The sequence below is a fragment of the Camelus ferus genome, chromosome 2 (genome assembly GCF_009834535.1).
Source record: "Camelus ferus isolate YT-003-E chromosome 2, BCGSAC_Cfer_1.0, whole genome shotgun sequence".
Lineage (NCBI taxonomy): Eukaryota > Metazoa > Chordata > Mammalia > Artiodactyla > Camelidae > Camelus > Camelus ferus.
The window spans coordinates 68876806-68902952 of record NC_045697.1 but is presented as its reverse complement, the minus strand read 5'-3'; the positions used below and the strand labels follow the sequence as shown (position 1 = coordinate 68902952).

Sequence of the window (26147 nt, the reverse complement as noted above, 5' to 3'; positions counted from 1 at the left end):
AACAGGTTCCTATAAGTTAAAATTACATTGCTAGAAAAATAGAGAGAAAAAGAGGGGAAAGGAAAAAGGCCAGAGATGTGAGGAGGAATATAAAGAAGAGAGATAATGGAAAGAAGTACTCATATTATAAAGTCTGAAAGGGTAGAGTAACGCAAGAAAAAACTAAAGTAGAAGCATGTTGGAAAACTTGCAACTGGATTTAGTTGCTACTATGGGAAGGAACTGCTGCTTCTGGAATGAAGCAGACCCAGTGGAAGAAACTCCTTCATTTACCAGCCTTGTAAAGACCCTCTGCAAGCACCACCTATTGGTAGGTTTTGCAGGTTTCCAGGATTGGAGCTGGAACAAATCTGGTACATTTCAACATTTGACTACTTAGCATCCATATTCATCTTTCTACTCATATTTGAAATTACATATGATATTCCAAACAACTCTGTGTTTCTTCCTAAAACAGTACAACTGTCTTTTGTGTAACAAAAATTTTCTCATTGTGCAAAATGAGGTGACACAAGTTTTTCAGCAGTGATTGTCTTCATCTCTGGGCAAATTTAGTCATAGCCCATCTAAATACTTTGTTATCTAAATACTGTTGTAATTGTTAAGGTATAATTGTTACCTAAATGCTAAATCATACATTTTTAATTTTAATAAGCCTTTTAGAAAATGAAAAGGAGGTGGAGAGGGAAAATGAAAACAATACACACACACACGCACATGCACATACAAGGAAATTTATATGAATGACTGACAATCCTTATTCTTAACTGGTTCAAGGCTGCAGATGATATTTCTGACTTCTTTCTGCTATCACCCTCTCATTGTTCCCTTGGCCCACAATAAGAATGTCAGCTGTTCAGGGTTTGTTGTCTGATAGATGACCAAGCCTTCACTTTTGAAGGATACAAATCCTTAGTGATCCTTTTTTTTTTTTCCCGATTGATAACAATTTTCCATCAATTCTTAATATTGGAGGTAGAAGCATTAAGAGGAATCTCAGAGAATATTCTGAGTTCTTCCTGTCCTCTCTGTGTAGCAGCATCTCAGATTCTACTTGTTAATTGTGACAAATCACCCAGTCAATAGAGTAAGCTCTACTTTGTTTCAGTGGCATAGGGACCCCAAAGTGCTAGTTGCCCATCTTAACTTTCAATTCTGCAGAACCAGAGTCATGTCTCTAAGTGGAAGCTTTCCTGCTTTGGGAATCAAGTCTTATAAATAAATAGAGCTCAAAGTTATGCAGATAAGAGGCAAAAACTTTGTTGAGTGTGTTGTTAGGTAAAATAATGAGAAGAGGTATTGCCACATGTGTGCTTGGACACTCTCCTCTCAAGGTCTTGTCTCTCAATTGGCACCATAATTGAGTTTTCAGGAGGCCCTTCTGTTGTTCATTTAGGTCAGCTGCTTTTAAGTGGTGAGAGTCTATTAGACCTCATGCATTCTATGAGCAGAAGCTCATTGCTACATTTCTTTAGCTATTAAATGAGTTCCTTGACCAGAAATAATGTTGCCTAGAATACTGTAACAGTAAATAAGCCATTCTTTAAGTCCAAGGAAGGCAGTGTTGGCAAAAGAATTATTGGCAGGGAAGACAAATGAGGTCCATTCTTGTCATGACCTTTTTAGGTTTTGCAGTCAATGTTATAATGGGTTCTTAAAAGTAAGTGTCAGCCGCGGGAGGCTGGAGAGGGATCTGAGGAGGTGAGCTGCCTAACTGGAAAAAGGCGCAAGGAGCCAACATGGAGCAAAACAGCACTTTATTGTAGTATAAACAGGTGGCCCACGTAGCTGGCGGCATTCAGGTGTAGGCACTTGTCCTTTTATAATGCTAGTGGCGCATGCGTAGTGTTCATAGTGCTGAGTCACACTACTGGCGCATGCGTATTGTTCATAATGCTGACTCATGCTCCTGGCGCATGCGTACATTTATCTCTTACCAGGTGCGAGCTGTTGTGAACTTCGGCCTTGGCCCGACGGCGTACTCACTTAAGGCTAATGACAGAGTAAGGGTTCTTAATTCCCCAGTTCCTTCAAATAATTTTTTTTTCAAGATTGAGGTATTCTTTTGAAATGTTTGTAAGAATTCACTGTTTGAAGCCTTCTGGACCTGTTGTTTGTGGGAAGATTTTTTAAGAAGATTCAATTCCCTCACGTATTCTTCACTTGTTTCTGAGGCTTGGTATTGGACCTTGTTGACTCTGGATAGACCCCCCCTTTCAGGCTTAGCCAGTTAATAGAAATAGCCAATCGCTCTTTTGCCAACGTGCCTTTTCTATGCAGATAAGCCAATCCAGAGCTCACACCACCAACCACCTCTTCTCTGGGACACTCTCACTTGGAGCCACCGTTCTTCTGCTCTGATCACCCCAGGCCAGGTACCAGGCAGCTAAGGTTAGCCCCCTAGCCCAGGACCCTGCTGAAGTTTTTCAAACTAGCCAATTTTAAGCCTGTATGCCCTGCCTCACCTGTTCCTTCCTGTGGAAACTACAGTAAAGGCTCTCACCCGTGTTTTTGCCTCACTTCTGCATCCTGACCAGCCGGTTGCTTCCCGGTGTGGCTTCCGATGCCGTGGCATGCTTCCTCCTTTTAGGACGGGTGAGTATAATAAACTCTCTTTTCAGTGGCGGTCATCTACTGACCTGCTGGCTTCGCATACTTAAATAATAATAAAACCTGCATTTTAAATACCTTAGTAGATATTGGACCATTTATATTTTGTATTTCTTTTTTCTACTTTTATTAATTCAACTTTGTGAGAAATATATCCATTTCTTGCAAATTGTCAAGTAGATTTTCTTAAAGTTAATTGTATTTCCTTTTTATTTTTTTTTTGGTTTCTAAGCTCTATAGCGATGCCCTTTTATTACCCCCTGATATTGGTAATTTGTTTCCTTCTCTCTTTTCTTTCCTTCCTTTTTTTCTGTAATCAGTCTTACTAGGTGTTTATCAATATTTATCTTTTTTAAAAAAGGAAACCTTTGACTTTGTTGATTTTTTTCTATTATGTGTTTATTTTCTATTTCATTGATTATAATTTCTTCCTTTGCACTTCCCCTTAAGTTTGATTTGTTCTTTTTCTGGTTTTTGAAATGGAATCTAAATCAATAATTTTCAGCTTTCCTTCTTTTTGAGTATATGTATTTTTAAGGCAATACATTTCCTTTATACACTGCTTTGTTCTACACATTTTATGTTTTTTTGTTTGTTTGTTTTCACTTAGTTAAAACATTCTTTAACTCACATTTTGGCCTATTTAGAAAAGTATTGTTTAATTTCCACGGAGTTGGCTTTTTTTCTAACTCTTTGTTAGTGATTTCAGGCTTGCTTCCATTATGGAAATAGAGCATATGATCAAGTTTTTTTGTGTGTATGTGAAAGGAATGACCCATCACTTTGTGATATCTGTAGACCTTTCCTTAATGCATAAAAATATTCCTAACAATGCATACTATTTCACCTGCTGGCTCTCTAATCTCATGAGATAGAACACATCAGGAGCTGCAGACTTTATTTTGAACATCCTGATTATCGCCAACAATTATTTTTAAGTTTTCAGAATCTATTTTTATGAATCAATATATGGATTTTAATTTTCAGTAGCAAAGTTAGTTTTTCACAGAAAAGGTGGGCATTAAATAAGAGTTGAGTATTTTTCCTCAGTCTTTTGGAATATCATTACTCAAGAATATCTTTTAAAACATCTTTATTTCACTTTGAATCACTCTGTTGGACATTTATTTAAGAACATTGCTGTATGGTTGGTTTTTAATGTCTTTATATATGCATATCTTAGCCTTAGAGAGATGGTTTATACCCTAAAGTTGAAAATTCTATCTTCATTGTTGCCCTTCATGGTTTGGTATCAATGCTAAGTACACAGTTGGTTCTCAGCATATACTTTTACATTTAAGAAAGAATATAAATCAATTAAACTTTTTAAAATCAATTAAAAAAAAAAACTAACCAAAAAAGAAAATACAAATTGAAGTCTGCTCTTTTCCTCTGAGCAGTACCTGCCTCAAAGGAAGAACAGATGTACATAATTTTGAAATATTTAATTAGTCTAAAAAAGAGATGGAATCTTTGACAAACTGATATATAGTCTAAAAGAAACACTTGACATTGTTTACATAAAAGTTTAGAGACTGGGTGTATCTTTCACATTATACCTTTCATAGTCTGTTTTAGTGTTTTTGTGCCTAGAATTTCTGAGGCCCAAGGCTGCTTGAGGCTAGAGTATTTCTAGCCTCTGTATCAATACAGCTTGTAAGATGTATCTTTACATGAATATGAATATACTTTTTAAATATTAAATTTATTGTATTTATATAAAATGCTACCATGTATATTGTTTTAATTTTTCACTGTTATGTTTTGAGTTTTTCTTAGCCAGGTAAGATAAAAATGAAAAAAAAATATAAAAGTCATTAAAATTGTTTGCCAGTGTTATATATGTGTTCAGATTTTCTCAATTTGTTCCCCTATTTCCAAAATCCTTCCCTGACCTAGCACTTTATTTTCCTGGTCACTTATCCCATCTCATCTATACTTTCTTGCTAGTTCAATGTGCTAATTCTTTTTTATATGGTGGTGAGCCACCATTACAGTGCTTCTAACTGAGCTTCAGAGAATCCTCAGATTAGTTGTGTTTACCTTAAAAGTAATTTCTAGAAATATATGATGAGCATCAACTTAACTTGATAAGAATTTTCTCTCAGATAAAGATTACTCTGAAAACAGCTCTGTAGATGGAGGTTTTCTTGTTTGTTGGTATTCAAGTATTATTTAATTATCCAGTTCAGGTAAATCATTTCAAAGAATTAGTTATTTTGCATGTTTAGATCTAGATCTTATAACTTAGAAATTTTGAAAATTTTATTTTTAGTATCTGTTCTAAAAGTACAGTTTTGATATAAGCTTGAACATTCTTAGGATTGATTTGCAATTATAATTTCATGTTACTTTTGATTAAAATAAACACTCAAAATCACAAAGCAACCTAGAAAATATATTATTGTAAATGTTAAAATTTGTCTTCAACTTGCTCATTTAAATTTGCTTATTACATTTAATATCTTCACACTTAAATTTCAAATTTAGCATAAGATTGTATAGAAAAATTTGGGGTTTATATATGCACTAGAAGTTTTAAAATTTGTAACACACTGATTCTGTCTGATGTTTGTTACTTTTAAAAACACAGTGATACCCATGTATTGAAAATGGATTTTAGTATTTAATCTGTAATGTGTAGGTGTATGGCCCACCATTAATGACCTTTGGGAATATAAACACTTAGAGTTACCTGTTACCATTGAACTGAAATCTTAAGTGAGATTTTAAAGCTGTACTGCTGTCATTACACCATTGAGGAGCAGAAGTTGCTCTGTAGTTCAAGGAGACAGATCATTTATGTATACATCCCATCCTTTCCCCTGACCTCAGACATATGTCCAACTACCTATCTGATATCTCCACTTGGATTTCTAATTAGTACTTGGGTTTAATTACCCAAACCCAGTTAATTATTATAACTTTTTTATTTCCTCTAATTCCAGACAAATAGCATAAAAGTACCTTAATACACAACTCAAGTGAGGAAATAAGTCAGAGAAAGTTTTTGAAGGAAGTAAACTTGGAGCTGATTCTTAATTTAGTGGATTGAGAGAGATGTACAAAAAGGACACATTTGTTATATTCCCAGGATAGCTGTTTATCCTCTTTCGTTTCTTGTTCCTGTTTCTATCACGACTATCTGGATTTTCCTTGAAGCCTAAATTGCACAAATTCCCTTCAGGATGAAGCTTATTTTTAACATCATTGTAAAATACCTGTTCTGTTGTCAGTATTCTTGGAAGAAACATACCAGTGTGAATTTATTTTGTTCAAAGAGTTATTTATTAGAAACTATTATTACTTCAAGCTTTATCATAAAGTTGCCCCTTTCCTCTTCAGAATTGTATTATTGGATTATTATTACAACTAGATTCTCTATTTGCTGGTAGATCCAAAATTATATGCCAGCTGGTTAGGCCAGTGTTTCTTGGCCCTGGCTTAAAAAGCTTCTTAGAATCAGCTAGAGAGTATTAACAAATGCTGATGCCAAGACCCCACCCCTAGATGTTATAAATTAACTGTTGTGAGGTGGGTCCCAAGTATCCATATTTTTTAAAGCTCTCAGACAATGTTAATATAAGTGCATATTGAAAACTGAGTTGGACTATCCTGTAATTTACACTAAATTTTACTCAGTGTTAACCCTCTTTGCTTTCTAATTAGTTTAATTTCAAACACTTGTTCACTAGTTCATTTGCTTATTCATTAATTCAGACATTCAATATATACTTATTAAGGGTCTATCATGAGTAATTCTAGGTGGTATGAACACAGAGGTGGACAAGACAAGATGTAGATTTTAGCTCTCATGGAAGTAATACTTTAGTGCAAAAGTAATAAAGGCCTTAAGTCAAAAAAGTTACATGATGTGATCTTTTTGTTGTTGTTGATGTTGTGAGTCAGTAAGAGAATAGAGTACTGTGAAAGAGAAGAGTGACGGAGATTGGGTGTGAGTTAAATCTCCCAGAATGTTTCTCTGATGAAATGACGTTTGAGTTAGGATCTAAGGAATGAGAAGAAGCCGATGGTGAGAAGAGGCCGAGGAAGTTTGAACCAGACAGAAGGATCATTTAGTATCAGACCCCTGAGGAGGGAGAGACTTTATATTTTTGAGGAAAAGAAAGGAAACTAGATGGATAACTTTCAGATGAGAAAAATCAGTTCCTATTTGAATTGATGTTCCCTCAATGATAATGTATCATTTCCCTTTGATCTATTTCAAGATTTCCTTTTTTTTGTCTTTGGTTTTTAGCAATTTGATTATGGTGTGTTTGGGTAGAGATTTACATGGGTTTATCTTGTTTGACATTCTTGGATCTGTTGGTTTTTATCTTTGATCAGATTTAGGAATTTTTAGTAATTATTCCTTCAAATGTACACATTATCCCTGCACGCTTTCTTTTTTCCTTTCGAGGAGAATCTTTGTAGTGTGATTCTGTTCTGTCCTGTTTGTATGTTACCCAGTGGCCAATTTGAAGCCTGTCTCTGCCCTATAGTTTCTACAGCACCAAGTGGGGCATGGGAGAGGTATCATTTCTTTTGTGCAGTGCATGGATGCTCCATAGGGCTCTGCCTGACAGTCTCCCTGCAACATCAGATGGGGAAGAGGCAGGGTGCAGATTCTTTTGAAGTAGAATGAGTATAGTCAAAAGTCCCACAGGGACTTCTTCCTGGTTCTTTGGTTAGAGAGAACAGGCTTTTCTTGAGGCTGGTTTTTTTTTTTTTTTTTCCTTCCTTGTTTTTCCTTCATGTGTCAGTTGGCATTTTCAGGGTATGAGCTGCACTGTGTCTAGGCTAGGATGTATAGGAGGGAAAAAAAGAAAAACACTTAGGGGGTTAACTACCAGGTCTTCCTTTGAGTCCTGAGGTTCTTAGTCCACTTTATTTTCTCTACTTTTCAGGGTTTCTAATAGCTATATTTGATCTAGGGTTTTAATTTTAATTTGCAGGATTAGGGTCGCATGTGCTTATTCCATTTTGTCTGAAACGGAAACTCTCCTATTTAGTTTTCACAGCTGGCTCTCCCTGTCCACTGTCTTGCATCTGTACCTGTTTGCCTTTTGTATATCTTTGGAGAAATTCAGGTCCCTTGCCCACTTTTTAAAGTGGGTTATTTGTATTTTTGCTATTGAGCTTTATGAGTTCTTTATATGTTTTGCATATTAATCTGTTATCAAATATATGGTTTGCAAATAGTTTTTCCCATCCTGTAGTTTGTCTTTTTACTTTGATTTTTTAAAATTTCTTGATAATGTTTATTATATTTAAGGTAAAAACATAACACTGATCTTTAGAATAAAAAAATGAACATCTCCATCATGTATCTTTGTTCCCAATGATCTCTTTCAGTTAGATCTGTGAAATAATACAGAGCGCAATGTCAATATACCCTTCATTTCAAAGGCCAAAAAAATAGGGATTAAGCAGTGAGATCATTTCTATTAGATTTTATATTAGTATCAATTAATGAGTTAGTCAACCTTAGTTGATTGTTTTTCTAAGTGAGTATCAGTTAATTTAATCTCACCCAAATGAATGGGTCTATTCTGGTTGTTCAATGTGATAGAGAAACTCTGCAGGTAAGAAGTATTCAAGGTATTCCACTGTATCTGGGGTAGTGTCATAATGGTAGTGTCCACCTCCTCCATGATAACTGAAACAATGAGTGTGCTTCAACTGCAAATCAAACCCTGGGTCTCTGGAGACAGAAACTGGCAGACAAACCAAAGGAGCCTTCATCTCATGAAAATGCAACCATTTATTCACCTCTTCATCAGAGTTCAATGAGCAGGAAGAAAATTCTGCAGGCATAATGTGAGTCTTCACTTTTCCCTTCTGAATTACAAAAGTACCTCCCATCCCTACGGGCTTACCTCCATAATGTTTTTCAAGAGTCTGTGTCATACAAGTCCCAAAGTTAAGCTTTCCAGTTCTTCTTTTGTCCTGCACCTCAACGACCTTTCCAGATTGGCCCTCACTGGCAAATAGATTAGCCAGTAGTGCAAACCCAAAGTCATGATATTTCTCACTATGTTTCTCCAGTAGGCACCCTCCATCTGCAGGGTTAACATGAGCAAAGGGACTTCCATTCACAAGAGGTTTGTGTTCACTTTCTGTTTGAATAACTGGCATAAACTCAGAATTGAATCCAAGAGTCTGAAATGGGCCTGCTCCCGCACCAAGAATAAAAGCCCCAGGAGACTGGACTTCTTTTGCGATCTTATTTAGATCATAAACCTTTTTTTTTTTTTTTTTATTTACAAGAGGCAGTAAATAAGGCACACCTCCTACGTCTGTAATTCTAGTTTTCCCACAGATGCCTTTTACAGGAAAGGTAAATGGCTCCTTAGTCAAATCAGGGCAATCAGCTATAGAGACCTGGACATCAGCAAAGTTCTCCTTCAGCCCCTTCTGCAGAACTCCAACAAGCTCCTCTAGACTTGGCACATGGGAAGAATACTCAGCACAAGCCATTTTCTTTCTTCCTTAGGTGCGAGGATGTAGAAAATAAAGCTACTGTAGGCTGATTATCACAGGAGTTCACAGTGCACTGAGCTTGAACAGCTGCTGCTCCGATTGGTTAGGGAAGCCTACACCTGAAGCCTCCACTTGCCTCAGTTTTTACTGTGTTGATAGTTTCCTTTGCTGTGCAGGAGTTTTTTGGTTTGATGTTGTCCCATTTGTTTATTTATTTATTTTTTTTTGTTGCTGGGGCTTTAGATGTCATATCCAAAATATCATTATCAAGACCCATGTCAAGGAGCTTTGTTCCTTTGTTTTCTTCTGGGAGTTTCATGTCTTGTGTTTAAGTCTTTAATCCATTTTGTGTAATTTTTTGGTGAGTAGTGTAAGACATAAGTCCAGTTTAATTCTTTTACATGTGAATATCTAATTATCTCAGTACCATTTATTGAAGACTGTCTTCTCTCTCTTGAGGGCTCTTGGCTCCCTTGTCAAATATTAGTTTACGTTATATGTTTGGGTTTATTTCTAGGCTCATGATTCTGTTCTGTTGGTCTATTTGTTTTAATGCCAGTACCATACTGTTTTGATGGCTATTGCTTTATAGTAAAGCTTGAAATCAAGAAGTGTGATACCTTCTGCTTCGTTCTTCTTTCTCAGGATTTCTTTGGCTATTCGGGGTCTTTTAGGGTTCCATATAAATTTTAGGAGTGTTTTTTCTACTTCTGTAAAAATTGCCTTTGGAATCTTGACAAGGATTTCATTGAATCTATAGATGGCTTTTGATAATATTGACATTTTAACAATGTTAATTCTTTTAATTCATGAACACAGATATCTTTCCATTTAGTTGTGTCTTCAATTTCTTTCATCAATGCCTTGTAGTTTTCAGCATAGAGATCTTTCATCTTCTTAATTGAATTTATTTCTAATTTATTGTTTGATGCTATTATAAATGGTATTGATTTATTTATTTCCTTTTCAGATATTTTATTGTTACTGTATAGAAACACCACTGATTTTTGTATGTTAATATAGCTTGCAACTTTACTTAAATTATCTCTAACAGTTTTTGGTTGAGTCTTTAGTTTTCTATATAAAAAATCATGTCATTTGCAAATAGAGACAACTTTGCTCCTTCCTTTCCAATTCTGATACTTTTATTTCTTATTTTTGCCTGATTGCTTTAGCTAGAACTTCCTCTACTATGTTGAATAGAAGTAGTGAGAGTGGGCACCTTTGTCTTGTTCCCGATCTTAGAGAAAAAGCTTTCATCATTTCACTACTGAGTATGGTGTTAGCTGTGGACTTGCCATACATGATCTTTATTATATTGAAATATGTTCCTTCTATGCCTAATTTGTTAAGACTTTTTATAGGATAAATGTATGTTGAATTTTGTCAAATGCTTTTTTGGCATCTATTGAGATGATCATATGATTTCTTTTCTTTCATTCTATTAATGTGATATTTCATATTGATTAATTTGTGTATGTTTCTTCTCTGGTATTGACCTTTTCTGGTTTTAGTATCAGGATAATGCTGGCCTTGTAAAATGAGTTTGGGAACATTCCCTCCTCTTCAGTTTTTGGAAGAATTTGAGAAGGACTGGTGTTCATTCTTCTTTAAATATTTGGTAAAATTCACTAGTGAAGGCATTTGGTCCTAGGCTTTTCTGTTTTGGGATATTTAAAATTACTGATTCAATCTCTTTACTAGTAATTAGCCTATTCAAATTTTTTATTTCTTACTGATTCAGTTTTGGTAAGTTGTATGTTTCTAAAAATTTCCCATTTCTCTTAGGTTGTGCAGTTTGTTGGTGTACAGTTGTTTATAGTGGCCTCTCATGATCCTTTGAATTTCTGTGATATCAGTTGTAATGTTTCCTTTTTACAATTTTGTTGATTGGAGTCCTTTTCTCCTTTTTTTCCTTGGTTAGTCTAGGTAAAGGTTTGTCAATTTTATCTTTTCAAAGAACTAAATTTGGGGGAGTAGGTATAGCTCAGTGGCAGAGTGCATGCTTAGCATTCATGAGGTCTTGGACTCAGTCCCCAGTGATACCATTAACAATAAATAAAATTTAAAAAAAATAGTACATTCTTACTGCAAGTATATCCCAAATATCAAAGGATCAACTTTTAGTTTGGTTAATCTTTTATATATATTTTTTGTTGTCTAGTTCATTGATTTCTGCTCTAATCTTTGTAATTTATTTTCTTCTAACTTTGGGCTCAGTTTTTTCTTATTTTTCTAGTTCCTTTAAGTGTAGAGTTAGGTTGTTTATTTGGGATCTTCTTAATGTAGTTTATTCCTATAAACTTTCCTTTTAGAAGTGCTGGTATGTTGTGTTTACATTTCATTGATCTCAAGAAATTTTTTAATTTCCCCTTTAATTTCTTTGATCTGTTGATTGTTCAGGAGAGTATTGTTTAATTTCCATGTGTTCATTAAAATTTCAGTTTTCTTCTTATTATTGATTTCCAGTTTCATGCCATTGTGGTCAGAGAAGATGCTTGGTATGATTTTAGTCTTCTTGAATTTGCTAAGATTTGTTTTGTGCCTAACATATGCTCTATTCTAGAAAATGTTTCATATGCTTTTGAGAAGAATGTGTATTCTTCTGTTGTTGGAGAGAATGTTCTGTCTACGGCTATTAGATCCATTTGGTCTGTAGTGTTGTTCAGATCAACTGTTCCATTATTGCTTCTCTGTCTGGATGATCTATCCATTATTGAAATTATGGTATTAAAGTCCCAACTATTATTGTTTTACTGTATTCTTATTTTAGCTGTTAGTTTTTGCTTTATATATTTAGGTACTCCAATGTTGGATGAATAAATATTTATAATTGTTATATCTTCTTGCTGTGTTGATCTTTATATATAATGACCTTCTCTCTTTTTACCATTTTTAGTTTAAAATCTATTTTGTCTAATGTAAGTATAGCTATGCCTGCTTTCTTTCTGGTTACCATTTGCTTGAAATATCCTTTTCTGTCCTTTCACTGTTAGTTTCTGTGTCTTTAAGGCTAAAGTGAGTCTCTTGTAGACAGCATATTGTTGGATCTTGTTTTTCTTTTTTAATCCATTCAGTCTTTTGATTGGAGAATTTAATCCATTTACAATTAAAATAATTATTGATAGGTAAGGACTTAGTAGTATTGCCATTTTGTTAACGTTTTCTGGTGGTTTTGTAGATCCACTGTTACTCGTTTCTTATCTTGCTGTCTTTTTTTGTGTTTTGATGTCTTCTGGTATCAGTATACTTTGACTTCTTGATTGTGTTCTTTTGTGTAATTACTACAAGATTTTCCCCTGTAGTTATCGTTAGGTTTACATAAAATATTTTAAACTATCAGCCTATTTTAAACTGTTAACTTCAATGGAATTCATATACTTTACACTTCTACTTTTTCTCCCACATTTTAATATTGTGTTACTATTAACAGATAGTTGTATTTATGGTTGTTTTTACCACTTAAATTTAAACTACAGCTGTGAATTTATGCATCTTCATTACCTTGTTGCAGAATCTACCTATGACTATGTACTTTACTGTTACCAGTGAGATTTATACTACTTATTTGTGTTTTTATGATGTTAATTATCATTCTTTTACTTGCACCAAAGAACTCCCTTTAGCATTTTTTGTCTCCTTTAAAATTAAACAGATTTATTTTCAAAGTGATAAGAAGTCAGAATTTCAAGGCTTTTCATAAAAGAGCAGTCCCCTTCCCTCATTCTCAAGCAGTAGCCACCCTATATTCTTTCGAATGTTTTCCTTTACTTTCTTTTTAAAGTTTTTATGCAATTTTAAGTCTTACTTTCCTTTTACAGTTATTACAAAATATTGACTATATTCTCTGTATTGTGCAATACCCTTTAGCATTTCTTACAAGGCAAGTCTGGTGGTTATGAGCTCCTTCAGCTTTTGTTTGTTAGGGAAAGTCTTTATCCTTCCTTTATTTCTGAAGGACAGCTTCATCAGGTATAGAATTCTTGGTTCAAAGTTTTTATCTTTAAATATTTTGAATATGTCATTCCGTTCTCTCCTGACATGAGAGGTTCCTATGAGAAATCTATTAGTCGTTCTACAGGGTCACCTTACATGTAATTTCTCTCTTTTCTCTTGCTACTCTTAAAATTCTCTTTTTTGTCTTTGACTTTTGATAATTATAAATTATGTTTCTTGGTATAGCCCTATGTGGGTTTAACCTATTTGAGGAACTTGTGACCTCATGGATCTGGATGTTCCTTTCTCTCCACAGGTTTGGGAACTTTTCAGCCTTTATTTCTGGAATTCCCACAATATGAATATATTTTTTTTATGTGTCCCATAATTCCTGTAGGTTTTCTTCACTCTTTTTCTTTCTATTTTCTTTTTGCTTCTCTGACTAGGTAGATTTCAGTGTCCTGTCCTTCAGTTTACTGATTCTTTCTTCCACATGATTGAGTCTATATTTAAAACTCTATTGAATTTTTCAGTTCAGTAATTATATTTTTTAACTGTAGGTTTCTTATTTTTTTTATTTGTTTTTCTTTTTGATGGTTGCTATTTCCTTGTCACACTTCTTGTTTTGGTCATCCATTGTTTTATTTACCTTAATATTTCCACCGATTTTGTAATTGAGACAGCTATTGGTCTATTAAGTTTTTTTTATTTATAGGAATAATACATAACTGAAGAAATTTTGGAGGATATTAAAGGACAAAGAGCAAGAGAAGTTTATATAGTTCCACCATCTAAAAGTAGCAATTGTTAATGTTTCAGTAAATTTTTCTTTATTGTAGTAATAATAAAATACCTCTTTTGGTATTTTGTTTTTTTCAATCAAGACTGTATCACAATATATAAAATAAATAAACAACAAAGTCCTACTGTGTAGCACCAGAAACTATAGTCAATACCATGTAATAGCTTATAAGGAAAAAGAATATGAAAGGAATATATATATATATATAACTGCATCACTATGCTGTACACCAGAAACTAACACAACATTGTAAACCTACTATACTTTAATAAGAAAAAATTTTTAAACGACTATATCACAAAATGATATAAAGCGTTTTGACTATCATTATTTAATGGCTATAAAATACAAGAATCTTTCATTTGTTCTGAGGAATGCATTGCTAAAGTCCCCTAAAATTCACCTCTCAATTAAGTTAATAATATTCACATAGGAATAAATAGAAAGCTATGGGTTTATTTATATTTAGTGACCATCTGTTGTAATTTAAGAACAGATTAGTAGCTTTAATTTGGAGCCACATCCACCACAGATTTTTAAAAAAGTTTGCCATCATCCCTAACTAGTTATGTAGTGCTTTTTGCAAATCAAGCATCTGCAGTGTCTCTCCTTGTTTACTTTCAATACTTGTTTACTCGTGTCTTTTTTGTTTTGTTTTCCATATGTGTCCTGAGATACATAGGCCTTCTTAAGGGGTAATTGACACTTTTGCTTCAGTTAGAATGTTATAGTGTTCATTGGTTCCAGACATAAAATTTTGTATTCATTTTATGTTACTTGATTTAGGTTAATCATGATAATTATGATTCTATCTCTTTTACCACAGTAATTCGGTTCAGGTGGGAATTGAAACTAAGCTGGCCCAGAGACTAGCCTAGGACTGTGTTCTGTGGTTGAAGATAAAAAAACAACTTTCTCTTTTTCTGGATTGTATAACAGTTGGAGATAAGGCTGCAGCCATTATCCTCTGATGAAGAAAGCCTGCCTGTAAAAGGAATTGACACATGGAAGAGAACAGGGCTTAAAGAATCAGAGAGACATAGAGTTGAAATCATGATTAAGTCACATCTGAAGCCCAGTCTTATTCTAAAGTGGTGCTGTTTAACCCTGTGTACACTTTGGAAATTATCTGGGAACCTATAAAATAATTATATAATATACGTGTGTGTGTGTGTGTGTGTGTGTGTGTGTGTGTGTGTGTGTGTATACACACACACATACATATCTGGAGTACTCAAGACCATTTAAAACATCATCTCTGGGGAGGGAGGCACTGGAATTGGGATCTGGGGAAAGACATTTTTAAAAACCTCCCCAGGTGATTCTAAAATACAGACAGTGTGAGAACTATTGCTTTTGATTTTCAGTAATATAAGCCCATAATTTTCTTTATTATTTAAGTCTACATATGTTTCTTCTTCTGTTATATGCAACTGAAATCAATCTCAGTAATGCACAAGGAAAGGAGATTTCATTAGAAAAACTTAGGAAGGAAAGTTAGCATGAAAAACATCAGTGAAGAATTCCTATACTAATATCCCAGACTCCAGCTAGGCCTTAGGACTCATTAAAAGAATTTAACAATTATTCAGTTCAGTTTGTTAGGAAAATTGGAAAAAAAGGCAATGGTGCAAACCATTGCAATGAGACAAGAACATGGTAAGTCTTATTAAGAAGATTTAAGTATGGGTTTATAAAAATATTTCTATTTCATATTGGATGGTTAATGGAGTATACACAGAACTAGACCTACATGCTCCAAGATCATTCAGTTGGACAAGAAAGAGATATTTTGTCATAAAGTTGACTGTATCCCTTGAAAGATTATGTATTCATAGACTGGATTTATAATTTTTTCTTTTACATTGTAGGTCTATAGACTTTTTATTTCCTTTAGAGTATTTTAAGGGCAGATTAGTTACTTCCAAGGAGATATTTAGTAACAAACCCTTCTTTTATGTTTTACTGGCAAAATGGTACAGCATTTCTTCTGTGCTGCTGGGTCATCATCATCATCAGACTTTATTTCAGTCACTTAACTGTATATCAGAACTGCATTTTCTTTTGGGTTATACCTTGAGCCGAATATTTTTCTGATTTTTGAAACAAATACCATATTCTTATTTTCTGCTTGAGTGGTGTGACTTCCTAATTTAGCATTTAATCACATTTATTTAAAAATGTGAATAAAAAATTCACAGGATGGCCGAAAAACATAAAATTGAGACTGCAAATGACATCTTGTGACTTTTGGGAATTTTTTCTTGGCCTCTGAACTTCAATTTTGTTTTTTAAACCAATATAGAGATCCACTTCTTACTCTTTCTCTGAGCTGCTTTTGTTCCCTAGTCCCAGGCTGACTGTTATTCTTGGGATCTAGGCCTTTGAATAGGGATACCAGTATTGGAAAATCTGTGCAAATTTCCTGAACTAGCATTAATTTAGATCAAGGAAGACTTCAATCCAGACATGTAAACTAGTAGGCATAGAGATGACTGAGGATCACATTAAGCATTATCTCATGTAAGTCAGCAGCTAACATATGTGGTTGAGACTGAGTAGAGCAGTGAACTGGGAATCCTGAGATAAATGAACCAAGAAGAGAAACGTTGAGCTCTTGGAGATGATCATAAGGAAAGAGAGGAGCTAGAAGGCGAAGTTATAGCCAAAGTAGGCAGGAGGGAATTCTTACTTTAGAAAGTAAATTATTTTAGAAAATAAATTTTATTTTGTTGAAACTAGGAATCAGAAACAGTTGCTTTGGTTTGAATGGCCTGTTTTCTAAGTCATACAAAGGGCAGTTGTACTACATTTTATTTTTTCATTAATGAGTGTTCTGAGAGAAGATGATAATATTTTTATGAGAGAAATTACCACCTTAAATTTCTTTTTGAATCAATGTAACATAAATATTATAGCAAGAATTTGTGAATTATATACATTACAGAAAAATTGTGAAAAATAACTTCAAATAATATTTAGAAATGAATTTATTCATAAAACATACCTTTTAGACTATGGTTCACCTTTCATAATTTCATAAGTAGGACTTTTAGGAACTTAGGTTTCTGCAAAGTGCCCTACATTTTAATTTCTAACAGGATAGACCTTTATACTCGATGTAATTGAATAGCTACTTTGTTGTTATTGACACAGGAAAAAAAATACATGTTTTGTTTTCCTCTTTTGATTCTCTCTTTTATTCTCCATTGATTTTTTATTCTTTCTGTTACTGATACCAGGACCCATCATCTTGGGTTTCCATATTTATAAATGGTATACTTTAGGGGACTTAGAAAAATGCTTAACACATATGTGGCAGAAACTGCCATCCGTCTCCCTTAACATTTATTCTCCCCCATCTCTTTATTAGCAGAACCTGACTCTTTTGAACCAATAATGCATCATTTGTAGCTAGATGTTTTCAATGATTAAGTTCTTGCCAAAGAAAGGTAAATTGAATTTACGTATTAACTCTGAGTCCAGTTTTCTCCTTTGTAAAATAGTCTTCTTATATGTTACTGACACTTGCATTAAGTTTCTTCACTCTTGAGAAATTTCTTTAAAAGAGAGGATGTGACCTTTTCTTTTCCATTTCTTGAACAATGAGGACAAGTGCCTCACCTAGGGACTGCAGGGCAGTGAACTGGAAGAACTAAGATCTCTGACAACTGTGAGGAGATTGATAGCATTCCTGGATTTCCTACTCCTAGAATTATTTAAAATGAAAGAGAAATAGCTTCTACCTTACTTAAGATGCTGTATTTTGTATTTCTATGTTAAATGCAATCTATATTTTGGTTACCAAATGGTTCCATATGAGTGACATTTTCATTAAAATGGTTCAGTCCAAAAGAACATTTTGATCCTTTTTTGTGTCTTTTTTTTCTGTGGTTCCAAATAAATAGTTATTATAATTCTTTATGTAGAATTACACTTATTCTTCTCCCAGAAGAATTCTCTTTCACCGATGCTTTCCTTACAGGTCATACTCACATCATGTGATACTTCCTGCCACATGCAGTCTACTGAGGAATGTAGTTGGCTTTCCTCTCTGACTGGGAGGAGGTAAATAGGTAGTATCTGAATATTGTGATCAGAGGAGAAACGTAGAGCTATAAACCTCCAAAAATGAAAAACAATTTTGCCACTAGTTGTATTTTCTTAACAATCCTCCTAATCACACTCTTTTGGAGGTTCTATTTTTTTTTAATATAGAGAAAAATAGGGCTCAGTTTTCTTAAGTAACTTGCCCACATTTTTGTAGTTACTAAAACTAAGTTGGGGCTTAAACACTTATTATCTGATTCCAAAACCCATGATTACACCTCTACATTTTGTTGTGCAAAGATAATGATAAAGTGTGATAAATGCATCGGTAGAGAAAATTTTGTAGAAAACTTGACACCTGATTGGAGTCATCTAGATAACCTCTGTAGTGGGGAGCACAGGGTGGGGACCATGGGAGTAGGAAGGTAGTTCAGGTAGAGGAGATCTCCACTGCATACCAGGTAGCTGGTGTTGGGGAAGTATTGTTCTAGTGAAAAGGACAGATATGAAAGTCTCTGGTCTCATGGAGCTTACTTAAGTTTTTCTCTGGTTTTGTGGTTTAGTTTATTTTTCTTTCCATTCAAATGAAATACTGTTCTATTATTAAGTTTATTATTCCTTCAGAGGTTTATGTAATTCCAGTGCAGAAAATAATCCTCTTCATTAAAAAAACAAGACTGAATAATGAAGTGCATGAGAATTTTTATGTTCTTTTCCTATCCCATGAGGTATTTTTCTCTTTATTATAAGAAAATGAATAAGAGAAAGATACATTTTTGAGTTTCAGATGGGACAGATAATACCCAAAAGAAATATACATACAAAGCAATAAGTTAATTTTTGCCACAAAATAACAACATATTCATTATTAACAGTTGCTAATATTTGGGTATGTTATTTCTTCAGTTGCCTGCTTTGATAAAGCTTTATTTCTTAAGAGTGCACCTTTGATTTTAAATGGAATAGTCAGCCCTCTTTATCCATGGGTTCTTCATCCTTGAATTCAACCAAATGCAGATGGAAAATATTTGGGAAAAAGAACCCAGAAAGTTCCAAAAAGAAAAGCTTGCATTTACCCCATGCTGGCAACTATTTACATAGTATTTACATTTTGTTAGGTATCATAAGTAATCTAAAGATGATTTAAAGTATTCAGGAGGATATGCAATGTTATACGCAAATACTGTGCCACTTTCTATAAGGGACTTGAGCATTGTGGATTTTGGTGCTCTTTGGTTATGGAAACAATCCTCCACAGATACTGAGGAATGACTGTATATTAACACAAAGTGAGAGAGTATTACTAATCTTAAAATGCCAGATTTTAGGCAAAGCTCTTCCGTAACATTTACAGCAAGGTGAGTTTGGCATGTGTGTGTCTACCTTCCAGTTGCTTGAGTTTCTCTTATGTTTCTTCCATAAAAGTCTGTTTGTTTATTTAATAAACTAATCATCTTAGTACAGATAAACTAGCCATGACCCCAAAATGAGATTAAGTAAGTAATTTAAACACAATAGTTGTCTGCAATTAATTACATCACATTATGGCATTCCTGAGTCACTCAATGTTAAATCTTACTTTAATACAGTTCAAAATTACATTACTTACCTTCTATGAAAATAAGAATATCCTTTTAAAAGTATGGATTACAGTAATTTATTAAAATGATCTTATTTTCTATGCTTATTTGATGCCTAGAAAACATGACTTCAACTGAAGAGGAAAAAGTTATTTTCTTATTTCAAATGTATTATATGTAACAGAGTTAATAGTCACCTTAAAGTAGAACATTTTCTGAAGAATGTCACTGTGACTCTTGATTTCCACAACTAAAAACTGTCGTGTATTCTTCCTCCTCTTGGGCAGTGTCTTTTTGTCTGTGTCTGTCTGTCTGTCTGTCTGTCTGTCTCTCTATCTGTCTATTTAGGTGATACTTCATTGTAGTTTTGATTTGCATTTCTCTGATAATTAACGATATCGAGCATACCTATTGGCCATTTGTATGTCTTCATTGGAGAATTGCTTGTTTAGGTCTCATGCCCATTTTTGGATTGGGTTGCTTGTTTTTTTTTGTATGAGATTTTTGTATATTCTGGAAATTAAGCCATTGTCAGTAGCATCACTTGCAAATACTTTCTCCCAGTCTGTAGATTGTCTTTTTGTTTTGTTTATGGTTTCCTTTGTTGAGCAAAAGCTTGTAAGTTTAATTAGGTCCTGTTTGTTTATTTTTACTTTTATTTATATTGCCTGGGTAGACTGCCCTAGGAGAACATTGCTAAGAATTATGTCAGATAATGTTTTGCCAAAACCAAAACCCTAAGGATTATACGTTTTCTTTTCTTGTTACCTCATGTGGAACATCACGTAGTTTGTCATGTATTAAAGGCCTTAAAAATCATTATTTTGAAAGAAATAGCAGGGGATTCAGAAATTCAGGCATATGTTGCCTAAAATAACCCAAAGAGAAAATTCTCTAAGTGTCAGTTTACTGTCATTTGCTCTCTTGCTGTGGATTTTCTGTGTGTAAATACAGTGTTGTGTAATTACATATACAATGTGCAATATTTTGATAGTAGCTGTTTTAGAATATAAGCTTCTCAGAATGGGGAAGAGAACATTTGTATACATACTTCATGTGTTACCTAGAAGAAAGTACTGAAAGTGAAAATACTACTTCTTGTACATCTTTATAATCATACTTGTTTAACTACTTTGACAGAGAAAATTAATAATAACTTATCTGGGCAAGTTACTTTACAGATGTGCTAATTTAATGTCTTCCTTTTAAAACATTGGGAATCCTAAACAAGTTTTAAAGTTGGTTGTTATATGATATATAAAATTAGCATATTATTACAAATAGATCACAGATGGAAAAGAAATACTTGTTTGGAAGTCTGTAGAATGACTTCTAATCTTGTTTACTTAAAATATTCTTTTAGAACCAACTCCAATTTATTATATGTTGAATAGGTTTGAAATTAGGTTGAATGAAAAGATTCTCATACAGTCTGGAAAGTGTTGTTTCTTCTGAGTTTCCATAGCTATTGAGATACTTGGAAGTTTAGACAGGTTAAAGAAATCTTTACAAATATTTTAATTTTTATATTTTTTGAAAATGGGAGCTATTTAGGGAATCCAACTTTATGCAATAATATGCTACCTTTAAACTGAAAAGGTTGAGTGGTAGAAATAGACTGTTGTTTACTAGAAAACTGCTACTAGTTTCTTGAAAATCTTAAGTGAATTACATAAAACTCAAACTAGTGCTAGTATATAAAGCTGGTCTAGTTAAATTTATTGTGTTTCAATGAGTTATTAAAGAGGTTTTCTGGAGTTGTGTCAGATTATTATTAATACAACTTATATTTCTTATTTTTAAATAATATGTTAAACATTTGCCTGCAATTTTTAGCACCCGGAGAGGGAAGGTTTAAGTTGTCAGATCCAGGATTTATTGTTAATGTCAAAAGCAAATTCCAAATTACTCTTCCTGTCCATTGTATACTTTACTCTTCCTGTCCGTTGTATCATCGCTGTCAGTGATTTTACTTATATATAAGCATACATAAGCATATATATATATATGTTTATATATGACATACATACACATACCAGCATACCTTGGTTTATTGCCCTTTGCTGATACTGAGGTTTTTACAAATTGAAGGTTTGTAGCAACCCTGTGTCTGAGCATCTACCAGTGCCATTTTCCAACATCATTTGCTCACTTTGTCTCTGTGTCACATTTTAGTAAATTATACAGTTTCTTTCCTTAAAATACAATGCTAATAGCATGCCTGCTCATCTATCTGTCTGTCTGTCTGTCTATCTAGGCAAAGCTTGTGATAGCAGTTTTATTACATTGAACAAATTCCCCAAACAGAAACTATCTGTCTAATAGTGAGTGTGAAGTTTTAGTTTGTTACAATTCATAATTATTTTTGGTTCTGCTCATGTTGGAAAGAAAAATGTACAAAAGTGATAATTTTACAGCTGAAAGAAGTTGCAGTAAATAATTGTGTGATATATAATACAATTGAAATAAGATATTTTGGAAAAATCTCTACTCTGAAATTTATTTGCACTGCACAATTCTCTGTATAGCGTAAAACTACTTTTTAAGATTCTTCTCTCATTTTATATACTTATAACAATATAATACCCCCCAATTCTAGGTGGTAGGGTACTCATAAAATTGAATATTTAGATTTCTTTTTTCTTTTTTTTACTTTTACTGATGCTGTTTTCATTTGAAGTTTGATAGTAGTCAAAACTGATTAGTTTAATTTCTTTTATTTAGACTGGCAATATAAAAAGTAGCACGAATCTTTTATGTTAACAGAATAGCATAAACATAGTGCTTCCAAAGAATTATCTTCTCAGACAGTCATAATGTAAGATAATTACATTTTTAACAGCATTAGTTACTTAGTAAAGGGATCCAGAGGAGCTCTGGGGACTCTCATATTTTATTAATCCACAGGAGCAGGCAAGAAAATAGTAAGTATCAGTGACAGATCCTGGAAATCATGGACTATGAACTCTGTGACCCTGCTTGACTTATTTATCCTCCTATTTTATGATCTTGTTATGTTCAAATTATGATCAGCAAAATATGTGTGTTTTTGCTAGTTGATGTTTATCACTAAAGCAAAATTACAGTCATGCCACAAAAAAGAGGAACACTATATACAGTCTGAATTTTTTGAAATGAGAAATTTGGAAACTGAATTTTTTCACTTTTATCTGCTATTCTGCCATGTTATTTAAATATGATACTATACCAATAATAGTAATAATAAATATTGTGAAATTCAGAACGTTCATGCTAAGACATGAAAAGTAATGTAGAATTCAAAAAAGTATTGTGCTATTGTTTCTGTTATTATTATTACTATCATTATTATGAGCAACTTGCATAGAACCTTCTTGATTTAATGTATTGCTTTTAATAGCACATGATCACGGTTGCTACCACTCTTTTCATTGTCTGCCTCCAGTGGCCTTAGGTCTTTCGAAGTGTGTTGTTGATTACATCAGTTAGATGTATGCAGTATTAAATAGGTGAAACACTCTCAGTTCTAAATATTTTCTCTAGAAGTTACCACCACTACCCTCACTTGGCATTAAAGCTTGATTTGACTTTGTTCAAACTAAGCTTCTTAGTCTGTTTCATATACTACAGTAGGCTTACCTCTCTCAAAGTAATGCCACAATGGTTGCAAGGAATCCTCAGTGTCATGTAGTTCTGATTCCCAAGAGAAACTCTTGACCACCTCCTGGCTATGGTTCTAGAAGTAGGATATCTTCAGGGGTCAAAAGATCTGGCATTGTATGGGGAAGAATATCTTCATAATGCTGGGGACTGGTTTGACAGTGTAGGGTAAGCATATACTGAAGCCAAAACCAATTGAGATAACTTTAAAAGTCAATCGGTGGACTTGGGATACCTCTCACATATAAACCATAAACATCTTGTCTAGCATCTAGGATCTCTTATTCAGAGAAAATAAAGCTCCCAAATTCCAAACAGAATCTCCAGATACAGTTCCCATCTTTGACTTGGATCCAGAGTCAGTGTTGCAGCTGGAGACAGGACTGACTGGAGTCAGGGATTGTGTAAAGTCAAATTGGGGCAGTATATTATTCATTTACCTGTGAAACCACAACCTCTTAGACTAGAAAGCCAGGAAAGCTGCTGTCATATGCACCTGATATGAATTAAAATGTTTTCCAGGCCAGATGGCATCATCATGTACTTAGATTGGCCAAAGCTTTATTCATTACCTTCGTGGTAGAGGCTAACATTGCAAGTACTACAGGCATAATTTTTTAAAGTGTCAGATAAATAATTTAAATTACAAAATACTGTTTTCTCCTTTTGAGCTTGTGTTGTCCGTATTTTGTGTTAGTTGTTTCCTTAATCAGACCAACTGTGGATATCAGGTGACTTATTTCCACATTAATTTAGAAAACCTATTAGGTCTATTCATAGAAAGTTGAAATGTCTCACAATTTGAGAGAGAAAAGTTTTAACAGATGTCAACTTATATCTGAATTAAGCTTAGCAACATTAATACAGAATTCGTTCAAGTAGTTTTTAAGTCTTACTGCCTTACTTTAGTCTTCTGAGTCCTCTCAATCAATTCAACATCTGTAAACTTAAAACAGTGCTATTTATAAATTAGAAAATTATGGGAGTTTGGAAGGATTTTGAGACACATTGTATAATACAGATTGAGATATTTGACTTCCATATACTATTATCATTTTTGAATTGTCAAGTAATATAGTCTTTTGTTTATGTGATTAATATACTTTAAAATTGTTTATATTTATAATTGTGAAAGTATAATTTAATTTTCTATTTTATGTAATACATTAATCTAAAGTTCAAAGTTTTTTTTTATTAAAGGGTCCTTTTATTATTAAGGCATGAACATTTGAAAAGAAGTATTTGTAGCTGACTTTAATTATCTAGACTTCAGGGAGTGCCATTATTAAAAAATTCAAATCAAACATAATGGCTATAAATAGAACCTTTTTAGTCATATGGTCTGAAAGTAGTTTAATATTTCCATGCTGGGCCCCCTTTTGCCAAACTTAATGAAAATCAGCATGATGTTGTAGCAGTTAGTATCTGAATTCTTATCTTCATAAGTACTGAAATAAGAGAGATTCAAATAACAACTAGTAAACCACTATTATCTGTATCACATTCCTCATCTGAATCAGAAACTGGCATGAGCCTTCAGCAGAAGTTCTTTCTCTTTTGATGGCATCCTTGTTTTCTCTGAGAGTGCATTGGATCAGAATTGCTAACTAACAGTTTAGCAGCTTTATTCCCAATTTAGTGAACAGTCAATTCAATGACTACTGTGCATAGTTGCTCTGAAAGAAAAAGTAGAACTCAGTGATCTGACTCGCAGTCTTCTGTGGTGAATCTATGAAAAAGATATGTTTATATCAACGTTTTAATTCCTTTGTCTCCATGAATACAAGGAAGGCAGAGTAAAATTAATTTTTTTTCGATTTATGTGAAATATTATTTACCTTTTAAGCTCATTTTATTATTCTTATTTTGGATTTCTTAAAATATTTAAGGTCAAATAAATTTTTTGGCAAAAATGTTTGACAAGTCTTATCCTCCAAGAGAATCATAAGCACTTTATCTTTTGCTAGTATGCTTTTTACTCTTTTAAAAAGTAATTAATGTATTTTTAAAATTTAGTGTTGGCAGATCTTGTGAATGGTAACACTCTTATTTTTACAGATCCTTTTGCAGTGCTTTCACCCATTAATTACTCTCCATGGTCTTGTCATGGCAATCATGATGAACCTGATCTATGTGATGGTGGGAAACATTTCAGGTTACCATGGTAACTCACTGGGAGCACTGTGAAAAGCTCTTAGGTCAAGAGGCTTTAGGAAAAAAGTTAGCTAGAAACAGACTATTCTTTTGAGACCACAGATTTGGTATTTTCTACTTAGAAATGAATGCCTCACCCAAAAAATGATTACTATTTTATCAGAAATAGACTTAGGGGAAAACATTTTGAAGTTATTAAGTTCAAATTTAAAGTAAATTCAGGATAATTTCAAATTACTAAAAATATAATATTCTTAAATATTATGAAGGCAGAAGAAGTTATACCACCAATCTAGAAAAAAGATTGCCTTTAATAGTTGCTTATTGTTTTAACTTTCTCTCTTAATATATTTCAAATCAATAGATTCTTTAAAATTCTACCTTCCATTTTTTTTGTATATGCATCAAGCATTAGTTGAACTACTTTGAAGAATAAAACACCAAATCTCCTATCCTTTAGCTTTCAGGGTAGTGGGGTGATTGAAAAATATAGGCAATTTGCAATAAATAATGAGAGATACTAAAATAGGAATAAACATTGGCAAACCACCTAACCCAGCCAGAGGGGTCAAATATTAGTGAGGGGGTTCAGGAGTATTTAATCTGGGTCCTGAAAGCTGAGTGAGCTGAATGAAAAGGAGGGTCTTCCATGCAGTGTTTAGCATGTACAAAGGCTCTTTTACTTTCTATTTTTCAGAGCAAAAATAATTCAGAATATTTAGAACAGACACTGTGAGGACATTACGGTGAGTGAACAGGCTGGAGGAGTAAAAGTACTATATTAAACAAGGGGCTTGTATGGCCATGCATAGGGGTTAGAACTTTATTTAAAAGGCAGTGAGGTTTCAGTGGTGGTTTGAAGCAGAGGAATGACAAAAATAGATTCAAATTTT

The 26147-nt window shown here is 33.5% G+C and overlaps 2 protein-coding genes across 2 annotated transcripts in view; one reads left to right on the top strand and one right to left on the bottom strand.

Moving 5' to 3' along the window:
• Positions 1-26147, top strand: part of STPG2 (sperm tail PG-rich repeat containing 2) — a 411510-nt gene that overhangs the window by 112447 nt on the left and 272916 nt on the right. The window lies entirely within an intron of this gene.
• Positions 8097-9202, bottom strand: LOC102521606 (ester hydrolase C11orf54 homolog). The gene has a single exon (XM_032460164.1). It carries the CDS (start codon positions 9088-9090, stop codon positions 8158-8160), a length of 933 nt encoding a protein of 310 aa, XP_032316055.1. The 5' UTR covers positions 9091-9202; the 3' UTR covers positions 8097-8157.

Bases quoted from the DNA above. Each gene is read 5' to 3' on its own strand.
- LOC102521606 (XM_032460164.1), bottom strand. From the start codon at position 9,090: ATGGCTTGTGCTGAGTATTCTTCCCATGTGCCAAGTCTAGAGGAGCTT.